This window comes from Bos javanicus, chromosome 12 (assembly GCF_032452875.1).
Source record: "Bos javanicus breed banteng chromosome 12, ARS-OSU_banteng_1.0, whole genome shotgun sequence".
In the NCBI taxonomy this organism is placed as follows: Eukaryota; Metazoa; Chordata; class Mammalia; order Artiodactyla; family Bovidae; genus Bos; species Bos javanicus.
The window spans coordinates 51,993,015-52,011,035 of NC_083879.1; the positions used below are offsets into that span (position 1 = coordinate 51,993,015).

The 18,021-nt window shown below is 39.8% G+C and overlaps 1 protein-coding gene across 4 annotated transcripts; it reads right to left on the reverse strand.

The window, feature by feature from the left end:
• Window positions 1–3,930: 3,930 nt before the first annotated feature.
• Window positions 3,931–17,309, reverse strand: LOC133258483 (craniofacial development protein 2-like). Of its 4 annotated transcripts, none has more exons than XM_061435125.1 (3): window positions 13,794–17,309; window positions 12,463–12,599; window positions 3,931–11,715 (listed from the first exon to the last, which is right to left on the reverse strand). In XM_061435125.1, exon 3 carries the CDS (start codon window positions 9,597–9,599, stop codon window positions 8,499–8,501), a length of 1,101 nt encoding a protein of 366 aa, XP_061291109.1. In that variant the 5' UTR covers window positions 9,600–11,715; window positions 12,463–12,599; window positions 13,794–17,309; the 3' UTR covers window positions 3,931–8,498. The 4 variants fall into 4 exon arrangements, with proteins under 4 accessions (XP_061291109.1, XP_061291108.1, XP_061291107.1 ...); XM_061435124.1 differs by having other exon boundaries at window positions 3,931–10,176; window positions 11,618–12,599; XM_061435123.1 differs by lacking the exon at window positions 12,463–12,599.
• Between the last annotated feature and the right edge of the window lie 712 nt (window positions 17,310–18,021).

The window sequence follows — 18,021 nt, forward strand, 5'->3', positions numbered from 1 at the left end:
AAAGGAAAACTGGAAACAATGCAAATGTTCATTAACTGAAGAATGTTAAATAATCTATTCATACAACAGAATATTTTTCAGTCAGACAATTGTAGTCATCAGGGACATTTCATAAGATGAGAAACTCGTCATGTAACATGAAGAAAATACCCAGGTTATAAAGCAAAATAGTATTCCACTATACGACTTCCCAGGTGGCTCAGTGGTAAAGACTCTGTCTGCCAAGCAGGAGGCACAGGTTTGATCCCTGGGTCAGAAAGATCCCCTGGAGAAGGAAATGGCAGCCCACTCCAGTATTCTTGCTTGGGAAATCCCATGGACAGAGGAGCCTGGCAGACTACAGTCCATGGGGTCACAAAGAGTCAGACACGACTTATCAACTAAACAGCAACAAAAATTCCACTACACAAAATAAATACAAATGTAGATGGGGAGAGCTAAAAGAAAAAACACAGCGATATTTTATCTTTGGTTATCTCTGTGGTTTAGAGTTATATATATTTCTTACATTTCCTTCTACATCTTCTTATTTTTCATTTTTATGATGAAATACATATCATTTTTACAATGAGAAAAAAGTCATGTTTAAATTCAACTAGAGCATACATATAGTTCTTGCCACATCTGACGAAGGAAATGTTGGCACTAAGAAAGGTCGAAGAAAAGTAACTAGAATGGTCAGAGGAATGGATGACCAATTAACATTATCAGGTCTGGGAATTATTCAACAATTTCTGAAATACACAGGCAGGGAATGCACAGCGAACACAGTCCTGGCTGGGGAGCATAATGAATAGGATTCCCAGCCAGAAACAGCACAGGACCCAGGTCAGCTCCAGTGTCTCTCATATCCTGCATAACCAAGACCCTTGGACCGTCTCTCCCTACCTCCACTCTCTCATCCCCCACTTACTCTTTAACTCACCATAACTAGGTTTCTTGCCCTAAGCCCCCTACAACTCCACGGTGATTGCTCTCACCATCACCATCAACATTCTCTTTGTTGTCAAATCCAATAGTCACATTCAATCTGTCCTTACAAGAGTGACTTCTCATTCACAGGAGTTCTTTATTCTAAACATTTCTCTTCTTTTTCTATTCTGTAAGTTTGTGTGTATTGTATAGCCTGTTTCTTAGAGATTTTGTAAAACTTCTCATAAAGTTACCTGACCCTAAAATGTTCTTTGGAGAATGGGCTTTTATTTCTTCTTGAGTCAGCATTTGCAGATTATGTTTTTCTAGAAATTCATCTATATTTGCGAGTGCATAAGCTTAAACTTTTCTGAAGTACAAATTTATGGCTAAAACTTCTCAGTGTACATCTTTGGTTGCACCCCATCAGTTTTTATACAGAGTATATTTAGGTGTGATTTTAAATATTTTCTAATTTCTATTATGATCTCTTCTTTGACCCATGGGTTATTTAGAAACTTCTTTCTTAATTTTAACATATATTGATTTTTTTTATTTATCTATTTTTAGTGACTTTTAACATAATCACATTTATGGTCAGAAAATATATTGTGTATGATTTTATTATTTTTAAATTGTTTAAACTTCCCTCAAGGCACAGGATATACCAATTTTTATAAATAACCCATCTGTTACTAAAAAGAAATGTATTCTTCACTTTTTCATGTTTGTATGTGACCATTAGATCAAATTTGTTAATATGTTATGCAAAACTTCTCTTTCCTTCCTTGTTAATTTTGTTGTTAACTAGTTCTGTTACTTATTGAGAGGGATGTGTTACATCTCCCACTATGATTGTAAAGTTATTTTTATTCACAGTTCTGTTTGATTTTGCTTTATCCATTTGAAACTATATTATATGGAGCACCCAACTTAATAGTGCTGCATCATTCAAAGAGACTGAATATGTTATCTTTATCTCTAGTAATGCTTTTTGCCTTAAAAGTGTATTTTTTTAAAATAAATTAATATAGCTGGTTCTTTGGTGAGAACTCATCAATTTATCTTTTTACATCCTTTTAGTTCCAATCTTTCTTTATCATCTCCACTGTTTTTCAAATGACTCCATAAGACTACTATCACTGTAACATTCTAATTACAATTTTAACTTCCAAAATGGATTATTTACTTCTCAAAAGAAAGAAGAAACAGAACTGGCATTTCTGGAATTATGGTTTGTGGCTTTGAGTATCATTGGTTTGCCATGGTAAGCACTGTTTTTTCTCTGACAACCAGTTCTTGTTTTTAGCTGAGTTCAGGGGCTCTGTTGGAAAAACATACATGTGTGGGTGGATGCTGGGGCAGGAAGAGGGAAGATGTGGTCAAGACAGGTAGAGGTGAGTAAGCAGTGCTAAGCGTGGAGTGGGTGTCACAAATCCAAATGCAAACAAGGGCCAAACAGCTATTTTAGCCAATTGCACAGGGCAGAAGAGAACTATCTGTACTAGGGATCACTCGTCCTTCCTAAGGCAGCTATTTATCCTCCATCAGTCCTTACCCAGCTTGGATAGTGCCAGGCTTTTTTTAGGGGAAACGTGAATCTAAATTTGAGTGGGAAATCTACTGAATTTGAAAATTTGCAGCTAATCCATTATTTTAATGTATGCAAGTTAAATAAGTCATGTCTGTTATCTATATCTGCAAATCCTTGTAAAACCTAAAAGAAGGGAACAAGTGGAGAAGACCTTTCCCAGCCCTGGTCATCCTCTCAAGTGGACTAACTCATTCCTCTTTACACAGAGAAATCCCTCCTAGGAAATGCAAACTTTAATTCATGTTCTAGCTCTTCAGAAATGGGTTTTCAAGATCCATGGTCTGGTTGACTGCCACAAGCAGCATTATATGCTGGTCATCCCTAAAGACAGAATTGGAAAATTGTAGGAAGCCAAAGTAAGGCTCACACATGAAAGGATTCCAAAAAGTTGCTACCAAAACAAAATTCAAAATTTTGCCTAGGGCCCCTGATGGCAGCTCTATGTCCAGTCTGAGAAAAAGATGTGGAAAAAAGAAGTGAAGAAAAGGTAAGCTGTCCCCTCAAAAACAAAAGCTATACAAATACTTACATGCACATGCAAAGTCCTTAATTCATCTGCTCATTTGTTATTTCAAAATAATAAAATATTTGTGAAATATCTGCAGGGAACTTTTTTTTTTTACTTTACAATATTGTATTGGTTTTGCCATACATCAACATGAATTCTCCACGGGTGTACACGGGTTCCCCATCCTGACCCCCTCCCCCCACCTCCCTCACCATACCATCCCTCTGGGTCATCCCAGTGCACCAGCCCCAACCATCCCGTATCATGCATCGAACCTGGACGGGTGATTCATTTCACATATGATATTATACATGTTTCAATGCCATTCTCCCATATCATCCCACCCTCGCCCTCTCTCACAGAGTCCAAAAGACTGTTCTATACATCTGTGTCTCTTTTGCTGTCTCACATACAGGGTTATCATTACCATCTTTCTAAATTCCATATATATGCATTAGTATACTGTATCGGTGTTTTTCTTCCTGGTTTACTTCACTCTGTATAATAGGCTCCAGTTTCATCCACCTCATTAGAACTGATTCAAATGTATTCTTTTCAATGGCTGAGTAATACTCCATTGTGTATATGTACCACTGCTTTCTTATCCATTCATCTGCTGATGGACATCTAGGTTGCTTCCATGTCCTGGCTATTATAAACAGTGCTGCAATGAACACTGGGGTACATGTGTCTCTTTCAGTTCTGGTTTCCTCAGTGTGTATGCCCAGCAGTGGGATTGCTGGGTTGTATGGCAGTCCTATTTCCAATTTTTTAAGGAATCTCCACACTGTTCTCCATAGTGGCTGTACTAGTTTGCATTCCCACCAACAGTGTAAGAGGGTTCCCTTTTCTCCACACCCTCTCCAGCATTTATTATTTGTAGACTTTTGGATCGCAGCCATTCTGACTGGCGTGAAATGGTACCTCATAGTGGTTTTGATTTGCATTTCTCTGATAATGAGTGATGTTGAGCATCTTTTCATGTGTTTGTTAGCCATCTGTATGTCTTCTTTTGAGAAATGTCTGTTTAGATCTTTGGCCCATTTTTTGATTGGGTCGTTTATTTTTCTGGAATTGAGCTGTAGGAGTTCCTTGTATATTTTTGAGATTAATTGTTTGTCTGTTGCTTCATTTGCTATTATTTTCTCCCATTCTGAAGGCTGTCTTTTCACCTTGCTTATAGTTTCCTTTGTTGTGCAGAAGCTTTTAATTTTAATTAGGTCCCATTTGTTTATTTTTGCTTTTACTTCCAATATTCTGGAAGGTGGGTCATAGAGGATCCTGCTGTGATTTATGTCGGAGAGTGTTTTGCCTATGTTCTTTTCTAGGAGTTTTATAGTTTCTGGTCTTACGTTTAGATCTTTAATCCATTTTGAGTTTATTTTTGTGTATGATGTTAAAAAGTGTTCTAGTTTCATTCTTTTACAAGTGGTTGACCAGTTTTCCCAGCACCACTTGTTAAAGAGATTGTCTTTTCTCCATTGTATATTCTTGCCTCCTTTGTTAAAGATAAGGTGTCCATAGGTGCATGGATTTATCTCTGGGCTTTCTATTTTGTTCCATTGATCTATATTTCTGTCTTTGTGCCTGTACCATACTTTCTTGATGATTGTGGCTTTGTAGTCGAGCCTGAAGTCTTAGAATGTACACCACCACCTAAAGGAGGTGCTTCAATGACGGGCTGAAAAAAGGTGCTCTTTACAAAAAATAATAATGATAAAAATAAAAGAAAGAAAAAAATCTGAGTCCCTACTACTTACAAATCACTGCTAGATGCATACATAGATAGATAGATAGATAATTTTAAGAAGTACTTGAAACAAAACTGCACAGTACTTCCATTTTATACTGAGAAAACTGAAGCACAAAGGAGATAATTTAATAAGTCTTAATGTTACTTCTGGCTTCCTTGGTGGCTCAGACAGTAAAGAATCTGACTGCAATGCTGAAGACCCAGGTTCGATCCCTGGGTTGGGAAGATTCCCTGGAAAAGAGAATGGCAACCCACTCCAGGATTCTTGCCTGGAGAATTCCATGGACAGAGGAGCCTGGAGAGCTACAGTACATGGGCTTGCAGAGTCGGACACAACTGAGCAACTAACACACAATGTTAGTTCAGTTCAGTTCAGTCGCTCAGTCATGTCTGACTCCTTGCAACCCCACGGACGGCAGCACGCCAGGCTTCCCTGTCCATCACCAACTCCCAGAACTTGCTCAGACTTGAGCAGCAGGACTCAGTGTGTAGTGAGAGCAGGACCACTGGACGGTGGCAAGAAAACACTTAGTTAGGCCGGAGTTTTAAAAAGAAAACACTTAGGCCAGAGTTTTAAAAAGAAAACAGTTAGTTAGGCCGGAGTTTTAAAACCCTTTGCTTTCTCACCTTTGCCACAACTGAATTCCTCTTCCCTTCCCTCCACATAAATGTCTACAAACATAAAAGACAAACTTTACTCCAAAATTTTTTTTAAACTACTTTTTTTATTTTTTTTATCTCCTTACACAACTCAAGTCAACTAATCCCTTAGCAAATTTCAACTTTATATGATACTATTTCACTATCCACCTTCTTATATTTTAGTATATTAAGATAGGTAAGTCAATTTGTATTGTCTCAGATAAAGAAAACACACTTATTATAGATTAGAACATTTTTAACAACAAAAACATTTTATTTGCTTTCATCATAGTTTCACTTAACAAAAGTGTTAGTTGCGCCAAAAAAAAAAAAACTCAGTGTTGTCTTTCAGATAAAAAATAAATAATGAGCAAGAGAAAGTAGATAATTAAATTAATTCTCATTCTCTTCAATATGCACAATGACAATTTCTTAGGGAACTGTGATAAAAGAGATTTCATTGGAAAAGAAAATTCATAATTCATCTGCCGTCTCTCTGGTCAATTCTCAGATTGACCCTTCAGACCAAAGCCTGTCATTATTCTTCAGCATTTTCTTTATCAAAGGTTTATTTTGCAAATAAAAATTACACATGCATAACCCACCTCCCAACTAAGTGAAATTTAACTTATTTTTGTTCTTTTGGAGATTCATTCTGAAGTGAACAGCTTCTCCCCTCTCAATCTGATCTCAGGCCCACCTTTCTCACAGCTGCTTTGGATCTGAAAATTCACGAGGGCTTTGATGAAATATTTAATAGCAAAGACAATGTCTTATTTACTTCAATCAGTTTCTACTGAGGTGCCCTGTAAGGAATTATGGAAGGAAAGGAGAGGATGTGAAAATGGTAATCTCCTAGGTATTTGCCTGCAAACAAAATTAATCTTTAAGTATAGATTTCCTCTACCATTGACTCAAATCTATCTTTGAAGAGTTCACCAATTTCCAACAGGAAGGTATTTGGGAAAATAAATCATTTACATTTAACAGAAAGTTTACTTAACAATTTTGTCATAAAGTTATGTCTTTTGAAAATGCTTGCTTACTGATATCTTTTGGCAAAGACATAGGCACATAGAGCATGATACAGCTCTTTGCAAAAGAAGACCATTTCAGTTTTTCCAACCCTATTATACAGATTTGACTGTTCCCTTTAAGCAATTGTTGCACGAGGGGATCGATAATTATAAAAAGAATTATATTTCTCTTGTTTTTTAAGAAAAGAATTCATGAAGTGCTTTAACGAACATTTTAAAAATATCCAGCAGTTTGTTTCATCCATATTTTCAGGATCTTTGGCTAAAACCAAAAATCCATTAGTTTTTCTGAAACATTTCACTAGGCATCACAACTTATGTATAAATAAGCTCCCCTAAGGGCCCACATTATCCTCAGTGACACCTGTATTATAGTTTCCCATAATTCATGAGCAGGCCCAGTGCATCATGGTCAGATCACAGCAGAGGAGCAAAGTCTGATGGCATTCTGCTATTGACTAAATGGGACAAGAACATCCTGATTCTGTTCTCCCCATTTTAATCCAGAATCATAACAATCTTATCAGTTCAGTTCAGTCACTCAGTCGTGTCTGAATCTTTGCGACCCCATGAATTGCAGCACTCCAGGCCTCCCTGTCCATCACCAACTCCCAGAGTTCACTCAAACTCATGTCCATCGAGTCAGTGATGCCATCCAGCCATCTCATCCTCTGTCGTCCCCTTCTCCTCCTGCCCCTAATCCCTCCCAGCATCAGAGTCTTTTCCAATGAGTCAACTCTTCACATGAAGTGGCCAAAATATTGGAGTTTCAGCTTTAGCATCATTCCTTCCAAAGAACACCCAGAACTGATCTCCTTTAGAATGGACTGGTTGGATCTCCTTGCAGTCCAAGGGACTCTCAAGAGTCTTCTCCAACACCACAGTTCAAAAGCATCAATTCTTTGGTGCTCAGCTTTCTTCAGAGTCCAACTCTCACGTCCATACATGACCACTGGAAAAACCATAGCCTTGACTAGACGAACCTTTGTTGGCAAAGTAATGTCTCTGCTTTTGAATATGCTATCTAGGTTGGTCATAACTTTCCTTCCAAGGAGTAAGCGTCTTTTAATTTCATGGCTGAAATCATCATCTGCAGTGATTTTGGAGCCCAAAGAAGTAAAGTCTGACACTGTTTCCACTGCTTCCCCATCTATTTCCCATGAAGTGATAGGACCAGATGCCATGATCTTCGTTTTCTGAATGTTGAGCTTTAAGCCAATATTATCACTTTCCTCTTTCACTTTCATCAAGAGGCTTTTTAGTTCCTCTTCACTTTCTGCCATAAGGGTGGTGTCATCTGCATATCTAAGGTTCTTGATATTTCTCCCGGCAATCTTGATGCCAGCTTGTGCTTCTTCCAGCCCAGAGTTTCTCATGATGTACTCTGCATATAAGTTAAATAAGCAGGGTGACAATATACAGCCTTGACGTACTCCTTTTCCTATTTGGAACCAGTCTGTTGTTCCATGTCCAGTTCTAACTGTTGCTTCCTGACCTGCATATAGGTTTCTCAAGAGGCAGGTCAGGTGATGCCCATCTCTTTCAGAATTTTCCACAGTTTATTATGATCCACACAGTCAAAGGCTTTGGCATAGTCAATAAAGCAGAAATAGATGTTTTTCTGGAACTCTCTTGCTTTTTCCATGATCCAGCAAATGTTGGCAATTTGATCTCTGGTTCCTCTGCCTTTTCTAAAACCAGCTTGAACATCTGGAAGTTCACAGTTAACATATTGCTGAAGCCTGGCTTGGAAAATTTTGAGCATTACTTTACTAGTGTGTGAGATGAGTGCAACTGTGCGGTAGTTTGAGCATTCTTTGGCATTGCCTTTCTTTGAGATTGGAATGAAAACTGACCTTTTCCAGTCCTGTGGCCACTGCTGAATTTTCCAAATTTGCTGGCATATTGAGTGCAGCACTTTCACAGCATCATCTTTCAGGATTTGAAAAACCTCAACTGGAATTCCATCACCTCCACTAGCTTTGTTTGTAGTGATGCTTTCTAAGGCCCACTTGACTTCACATTCCAGGATGTCTGGCTCTAGGTCAGTGATCACACCATCATGATTATCTTGGTTGTGAAGATCTTTTTGTATAGTTCTTCTGTGTATTCTTGCCACCTCTTCTTAATATCTTCTGCTTCTCTTAGGTCCATACCATTTCTGTCCTTTATCAAGCACATCTTTGCATGAAGTGTTCCCTTGGTATCTCTAATTTTCTCAAAGAGATCTCTACTCTTTCCCATTCTTCTGTTTTCCTCTATTTCTTTGCATTGATCTCTGAGGAAGGCTTTCTTATCTCTTCTTACTATTCTTTGGAACTCTGCATTCAGATGCTTGTATCTTTCCTTTTCTCCTTTGCTTTTCGCTTCTCTTCTTTTCACAGCTATTTGTAAGGCCTCCTCAGACAGCCATTTTGCTTTTTTGCATTTCTTTTCCATGGGGATGGTCTTGATCCCTGTCTCCTGTACAGTGTCACAAACCTCCATCCATAGTTCAACAGGCACTCTATTTATCAGATCTAGGCCCTTAAATCTATTTTTCACTTCCACTGTATAGTCATAAGGGATTTGATTTAGGTCATACCTGAATGGTCTAGTGGTTTTCTCCACTTTCTTCAATTTCAGTCTGAATTTGGCAATGAGAAGTTCATGATCTAAGCCACAGTCAGCTCCCAGTCTTCTTTTTGCTGACTGTATAGAGCTTCTCCATCTTTGGCTGCAAAGAATATAAGCAATCTGATTTTGGTGTTGACCATCTGGTGATGTCCATGTGTAGAGTCTTCTCTTGTGCTGTTGGAAGAGGGTGTTTGCTATGACCAGTGCATTCTCTTGGCAAAACTCTATTAGCCTTTGCCCTGCTTCATTCCCTATTCCAAGGCCAAATTTGCCTGTTACTCCAGGTGTTTCTTGACTTCCTATTTTTGCATTCCAGTCCCCTATAATGAAAAGGACATCTTTTGGGGGTGTTAGTTCTAAAAGGTCTTGTAGGTCTTCATAGAACCATTCAACTTCAGCTTCTTCAGCGTTACTGGTTGGGGCATAGACTTGGATTACTGTGATATTGAATGGTTTGCCTTGGAAACAAACAGAGATCATTCTGTCGTTTTTGAGATTGCATCCAAGTACTGCATTTTGGACTCTTTTGTTGACCATGATGGCTACTCCATTTCTTCTAAGGCATTCCTGCCCTCAGTAGTAGATATAATGGTCATCTGAGTTAAATTCACCCATTCCAGTCCATTTTAGTTTGCTGATTCCTAGAATGTCGAAGTTCACTCTTGCCATCTCTTGTTTGACCACTTCCAATTCGCCTTGATTCATGGACCTGACATTCCAGGTTCCTATGCAATATTGCTCTTTACCTTGCTTCTATCACCAGTCACATCCACAACTGGGTACCGATGGACCACGCAGCAGAAGCGCGCCGGCTGCAATGGACCTCACAGAAGCGTGGCTGAGAGGAGCTACCCCACGTCCGAGGTCAGGGGCGGCAGCCGAGGAGCAACCCCATGTCCAAGGAGCAGTGGCTGCGCAGGCGCAGGAGGGCCAAGAGGAGCTACTCCACGTTCAAGGTCAGGAGGGGCGGCGGTGAGGAGATACCCCTCATTCAAGGTAAGGAGCAATGGCTGCGCTTTGCTGGAGCAGCTGTGAAGAGATACTCCACATCCAAGGTAAGAGAAACCCAAGTAAGACGGTAGGTGCTGCGAGACGGCATCAGAGGGCAGACACACTGAAACCATAGTCACAGAAAACTAGTCAGTCTAATCACACTAGGACCACAGCCTTGTCTAACTCAATGAAACTAAGCCATGCCATGTGGGGCCACCCAAGATGGGCAGGTCATAGTGGAGAGGTCTGACAGAATGTGGTCTACTGGAGAAGGGAATGGCAAAACACTTCAGTATGCTTGCCTTGAGAACCCCATGAACAGTATGGAAAGGCAAAATGATAGGATACTGAAAGAGGAACTCCCCAGGTTGGTAGGTGCCCAATATGCTACTGGAGATCAGTGGAGAAATAACTCCAGAAAAAATGAAGGGATGGAGCCAAAGCAAAAACAATCTTATACCAATATCCATTCCATAGAGTATAATTCCAGTTCTAAGATAGAACATTATTTTTATACTGATAAAATATACTGGGTCTGTCTCATGGAAACTGGAAAGGAAAATAAAACGCTGAAGTGATACAGCATATTGAAAACTAGAGCCATCACTTTGCCAACAAAGGTCCGTCTAGTCAAAGCTATGGTTTTTCCAGTAGTCATGTATGGATGTGAGAATTGGACTATAAAGAAAGCTAAGCACTGAAGAATTGATGCTTTTGAACTGTGGTGCTGGAGAAGACTGTTGAGAGTTCCTTGGACTGCAAGGAGATCAAACCAGTCATAAAGGAAATCAGTCCTGAATATGCATTGGAAGGACTGATGCTGAAGCTGAAACTCCAATACTTTGGCCACCTGATGTGAAAAACTGACTCATTTGAAAAGACCCTAATGCTGGGAAAGATTGAGGGTGGAATGAGAAGGGGAGGACAGAGATAAGATGGTTGGATGGTATCACCGGCTCAATGGACATGAGTTTGAGTAAACTCCGGGAGTTGGTGATGGACAGGGAAGCCTGGCATGCTGCAGTCCATGGGGTCACAAAGAGTCAGACATGACTAATCAACTGAACTGAATTGAACTGATGAACATTCAATATATAGCAGAGAATATTCTTTCTCCTTCCTGAAATAAATAACCCTGAGGCTTCTGGGTTACTTGTTCACAACTGTTTTGCTCTACGTCTGGGGATTTCTTCAGCAGATCAACCAATCCTGCTAGTCATCTACCATACTGGTCTCTACTTGCCCAAACAGAAAGAACTCAATAGAATGAATGAATCCTAAATAAGATACCAAATGAAAAAATATTGAGAAAATTAACATTTCTAGAAAAAACACTGACACATCAGAATAAATAAACTACCTGTCCAAGAACCATGGGATAGACTCCTATTGACTGTAAAACAAATTACCACAACTTTGATGATTTAAAACAACAGAAATTTGTTCCTTCATGGTCCAGAGGCCAGGTGTCCAAAATCTAGTTCAGCCTTCAAGTTGAAAATTTCCAAAGATGCTTAGTGCGTTCGCATGTTCAGTCACATAAGCTCAAGTGTCTGGCGTACCTTGTCACATGCATGCACCCTCCACAGTGGTTGGCTTCTACTGTGCAGAACTGTACAGAGTACAGTAGTGCAGTATCTTTATTTCAAGTCCAGGATGTCTGGAAGTAAGCATAAAAGCAACAGTGACGTCGCTGGTACTGCTAAGAAGTGCCAAATGGTAAGAAGGGAAACAAAGGCGAAATGATTGAAAGAGTGAGGCAAAGGTGGAGCTGGGGGCCCAGAGCAAGGCCCAAGAGAAACAAAAGGAAGAAGACATGACTGAAGAAACAAAGAGCTTCACGACTCAGGAGATGGCAAGAGGATTTTCTTTATTTGAGGAGGCACTGCTGGGTTTTGGGCACAGGACTCAAACATAGAACGGTACATGAAGGTTGCAGCGGCCATTCAGAAGGCAATCCAGTGCTACTGTGTCACCTATGATGAGGAAAAAAAGAGCTACGACCTAGACATCACTGGATCATTTTTTTCAAGAGGGTAGATGGAATTGAATCCAGCAGGGAACCAGAACCTGTGCCATCAGCATCAGGCATGAGTGAAATTTCAGCTTGCCTTCCATCTCCTATTGCTAACGATCCTTCAGCTCTACCATCTCCTACCTCCTCTCCCTCCTCCAGTCAGTAACTCTTCTAGCCTGTCCACTCAATGCCAGCATCTGTATGCCAGCTGTTGTACTGTACTACTCTACTTTCCAAGGTACTTTACAGTAAGATTAAAAATGTTTTCTCTATTTTGGGGGCTTGTTTTTTTGTATTATTTGTGTGAAAAGTAGTATAAACCTATTACAGTACAGTACTATATAGCTGATTGTGTTAGCTGTGTACCTGGGCTAATTTTGTTGGACTTACATTCCCAGTATGGAACTTGTTCCTATGTAGAGGACTTAGTGTACTCCTTGGTTTGTGGTCCCATCACTCCAGCTTCTGCCTCCATGGTCTCATGAGCTCATCCTCTTCTCTCTATGTTCCAATCTCCCTCTGCCTCTCTAATAAGAACACTTGTGTTGGCATTTAAGAATCGCCATATCACTAGTGGTAAAGAACCCATCTACCAGTGCAGGAGATGTAAGAGACATGGGTTCGATCCCTGCATCGATCCAAGATGCCTTGGAGGAAGGTATGCAACTCACTCTAGGATTTGTGCCTGGAGAATCCCATGGACAGAGAAGCCTGGCAGGCTATAGTCCATGGAGTTGAAGAGAGTCAGACACTACTGAAGTGACTTAACACACATAACATATGATCAAATATCCTGATCTCAAAATCCTTAACTCTATCAACATCTGTAAGGACACTGTTTTCACAATTACAGGTTCCAATAATTAGGAAGGAGATCTTTTTGGGCGGAGTCTGGGTGGTGGTGGTATTTTCAGCCTATCACACTTATCACACTGCTCAGGACCATAGCTCAAGAATTTAAACATAGATAAAGAAAATGGTGGGGGGCGGGGAACCTGCATTATCCATAAGCCTCACACCATCCATGTCCTTCTCATGTCATGACTATATGATGTTAGGTGTTTGGAGTCATGTTCAGGGTCTTAGTCATAATGACGTTTGTGGATCAGTGGATTCTCTGCCTTTAGGCTAATAATAAAACATAATTGTAATGGAGGCAGGCAATATTCTTACCTGATACTAAACTAGGACCAAACTTGTTCTCTGATAAGGATTTGAGGTTTTGATCAAAGTGTTTTAGCTCAAAAATTATCTAGAGGCCAACAGTTTTTTGGTTTTTTTTTTTTTTAACGTTCACAGGTTATTGTTGCTGACACCAATAGTTACAAATAAGAAGGCAGAGTTTACTTTAAAAAATGTCAGGTGAGGCTCTGGGAAAATATCAGGCCAGCTTCTGGGTCATGGTGCTTAGCTTTCAGCTGCTAATGTATGTAAATAACTCCATCCAGGGACCCAGCTGTTGTATGTTGAAATGTGCTGATGAAACTAAATTGGGATTCTAGAGAACACAAATCAAATTGTAAGCAAAATGACTGAAATACACCAGCCCTCCTTTGCAGCATCATAGGCCAACCCAAGAAAAATGACTAATGGGTAATAACACTCAGTCCTGACAGGAATCATAAGCTAGGAAGGAAGTTACATGTAAAATAATAATAAAGAATATTAAATTGCCACCAGGCCCTGGCTAGAGACAAATGAAAACGGAACAGATTTCTTACCACCAGTCACTTATTCAATCCCTTTGAAAATGTCCCTGGAATCTGCAGACAGTGAACGCGTTCACTCATATTCCCTTTCTACTAGAAAGGGATGTTTTCTCTGGAAAAGACAGATAAAGAAGGACCTTCTGAAAAGGAGGCTCTTAGAGGTACCCTCTGGCAGTTCATTAGCCTTCCTTGGGCAACAAGGTAAGAAAACAGGCCACCTTTACCAGCTACTGGTAGAGAAAATGATGCACTTTTGCCAAGATAGCCATAGTTTGCTGGCTTTTCATTTTGTCTCTTGTAATGCCATTCTTATATGTAGAATATGAAGTAATTTGTAATTGTCCATGTAACTCACATTATTATTTTTACTCTAAGTGATATTTTCTCATCACAAGGTAATTTGGCTACTCTCTACCAGTTTAAACCCAAAGCTGTGTCATTGGTCACGAGAAAGAAGTGAGCTCCTGCTGCCTGCTCACTCCTTATCATCAAATTGTAAGCAAAACCCAGCCTGAAGCTCCTGTCGTCTCAGACGCAGCCTACACACCTCTCTGCAAAGGACGGGTAGCAAAACACTGCAAAACAGAGCAAGCAGCCTCTAATCTTGGATGGCAGTGTATTTCAGAGTATTGTTCTAGTTGCCCTATTTGTTCATCCTTGACTTTACTGACCTGTTAGGACAGCAGTTCTCAGCACTAGTTGCTCATTAGAAATACCTAGGAGATGTCGATAACCAGACTTGAAGTCAGAACCCATCCTAGTCTTGTTACAGGGGAAAACAAAATCTGACCCCATGTGGAATCTGTTGGTTTTACTTTAACCTTTGTTTCCCATTGCTTCTGTTCACTAATAGAATACTGCCCATTCATAATGGACTTCCTCAGGGAACCCTACCCCCGACTGAATGTTAAACCAAAATGCCTTTATTCAGGAAGATATCCTGACCCTGTCCAACTGTGAATAGCTACAACAAAGAAGAAATGAACACATCCCATCCCCGAGTGAGAGACTTTATTTTGGGGGGCTCCAAAATCACTGCAGATGGTGACTATAGCCATGAAATTAAAAGACACTTGCTCCTTGGAAGAAAAGCTATGACCAACCTAGACAGCATATTAAAAAGCAAAGACATTACTTTGTCAACAAAGGTCCATCTAGCCAAAGCTATGGTTTTTCCAGTAGTCATGTATGAATGTAAGAGTTGGACTATAAAGAAGGCTGAGCGCGGAAGAATAGATGGTTTGAACTGCAGTGTTAGAGAAGACTCTTGAGAGTCCCTTGGACTGCAAGGAGATCCAACCAGTCCATCCTAAAGGAGATCAGTCCTGGGTGTTCATTGGAAGGACTGATGTTGAAGCTGAAACTCCAATACTTTGGCCACCTGATATGAAGAACTGACTCATTTGAAAAGACCCTGATGCTGGGAAAGATTGAGGGTGGGAGGAGAAGGGGAGGTCAGAGGATGAGATGGTTGGATGGCATCACCAATGCGATGGACATGAGATTGAGTAAGCTCCGGGAGTTGGTGATAACAGGGAGGCCTGGCTTGCTGCAGTCCATGGGGTCACAAAGAGTCGGACACGACTGAGCAACTGAACTGAACTGACTCCCAAGGCTGGCCATTCCAGAAGATATTTGCAAGATAAATGGCCTTTTTACTTTACTTCCTCACCTCACCACCTCTCTGTTTTGTAAAAGAACCTGGCATCCAGACCCCATAAGATGGTTATTTTGAGACATTAATCTGCCATCTTCTTGGTCTGCCGGCTTTCCGAATAAAGTTATATTCCTTGCCTCGATACTTCATCTCCGATTTATTGGCATGATTGAACTTGGAGTAACAGTTTGAGGTCGGGCCCAGGCACTAGTATTTTTCTTAATTCCCTAAGTGATTCTAATGTACACAGGTTTGAGAACCATTGTTCTACCTTGCTAGCTTCTGCTCCTTTTTACTTTCCACTTCTTCCCACACTTTCTTCCACACTTAGCTACCTAGACCACCATATTTACCCACTTCTTTTCATCATTCTACGACCTCTTGACCTTCATTTTGCTGCCTCTTGCTATGGTACTCTCTTGCTCTTCTCCAGACTTGATAAAAACCTGGCAAGACCTTCTGATCAATTTTTTTCCAGGTCCTGTCTTCTCCTGGCTATTCCCAATAGAACATCCACCAAGGTTACAAAAGTACCTTGGCAAGAGTCTAACTACCCACTTACCATTTTCCTCCTTCATTTAAGCCCATCTCAAATCTTACAGTCCACATAATCTTTTGCTCTTGGAACTCAGCAACATTCAATGCCTTGCTCTTGCTCTACATTTGAACCAAAAACCTTACCCTAGCCATTTCTTTGTCCATCTATCCATTCTCTTTTCCATCACAGGACTTCTCAACTTCAAAACTATCACATGTAAAGTTTAATCATTCTTTGTTGTGGGAGGCTTTCCTGTATATTAATAGAATGTTTAGCAGCATCTCTGGTCCCTGCTCAGTAGATGTCAGGAACAGTCTTCCTCCAACTTGTAAAACAAAAATGTCTCCAGACATTACCAAATGATCCCTGGGGAGAGGGAAGAAGTGCCCCTCCATCCTGGCACCCCATTGAAAACCACTGCTCTGTATGCCTAAAACTACTTCAATTCAGTTCGTTCCTCTGCCATCTGGTGTATATTTCCTTCCCAGTTTCAATTTCGCCCAAGTTTACAATCCATTACTCTGAAGCATCTACTTCCTCCTGAGTTGGCAGCCTTCAGCTTTGATTCAACTTCACAAATGATGCCAACTCCAAAGCAGCTAAGACAGATCCTCACATCTGTTAGTCATCCTTAACCCTCCCGTTGCAGAGGAGCAACGATAATTTCTCCATTACATACCTTTGTTCCACAAAGACTGGCCTTATGCTATAAGCCCTGTGAACACCAAATTAATTTATAAAACAGTGGGAGTATTAATAGACAGAACATATATCAGACCCTCTCTTAAAATTACAGATGCTAAGCTGGTTCCTGACTCTAAACACACGTACCTTCCTGAACAATTATTCATTTCTCCCTTTAAATAGGTATCATATGTTCTTGCAAAGCCCTTTGAAATTTCAAATTGAGTGGAATTTCAATTCATTTTGAGTAACAATTCTTAATTATCTGAGCTAATGCAAAGGGGTGAAGCACAAAAAATTAAAAATTCACATAATACAAATTTAAGCACATACTGACACAAACACATATTCTCAAATTTTCAGAAATTAAAAGGTTACTAAAAGTTATTAGACTGATTTTATTGTGTGACTCATAACTCATCCAAGTGAAGAATTGCTAATATGTTTGAGAATAACATTATTGGCAAAACACAACCAAAGAAATGACTTTCCATAGTTCTTCATCATAATTGGAGATAATTTTAATGTCAAATTCTTGGTCGAGCTAAAGAACAACTTTTATTTGCTTTATAATTGTCTATATTTTGTTACCTTTATTAAGCCCATATTATTTTACTATGGTACACTATACATAATGTAAAATTTACCATTTTAACCATTTTTAAGTGGACAATTCTGTGGCATTACATGCATTCACATTGTTGTGCAGCCATACCCACCATTCAATCCCAAAACTATTTCATCTACATGGGGGCTCATTGTTAAAACGGCTCATTATGTTGACCTTGCAAACAAAGAATAAAATCACAGTGACCCTTGAGACTGACCAAATTGCCAAATAACATTCTGTTTTCCCACTGGCACCTACCTTCTCAGGGCTACAAGACCACCTGATTTCAGACTTTTGGCTACGTGACCACAGGACTCAGCTACAGGCTAAAAATTAACCATCCCTTCAGAGAATTTTTCATTAGCAAGGGTATAAGAAAGACCCCATCAGAAAGGGAGGACACTGGTTCTCCTTAAGGGCCAGTCACCCTCTCATTTCCCTCTAATAAATTTCCTTTTCTTTGCCTGAATGCTGGCTGGCTTTCTTTTTCTCCACACTCACCTTACAGTCTTCTCCAATAACAACAGGTTTTACTAGATACTGCCTCTCCTCTGCCTACTAATAATCTGCTAAATGTCATTTTAAATTAATTTCCTATAGCTCTTACTGAAATAAATGTAAAGTCTACCAAAATAATTGTTTTCAAGGACAGCATTTATATAGGTTTATTAATTCAACTTTCTTATACAAAAGGAGAATTCTTGTCTTTTCATAATCATGCTTCATACATTCCCACTACTCAATGCCTGAC

Excerpts from the sequence above, each read along its gene's own strand:
- LOC133258483 (XM_061435123.1), bottom strand. The coding sequence starts at position 9,599 with ATGGTCAACAAAAGAGTCCAAAATGCAGTACTTGGATGCAATCTCAAA.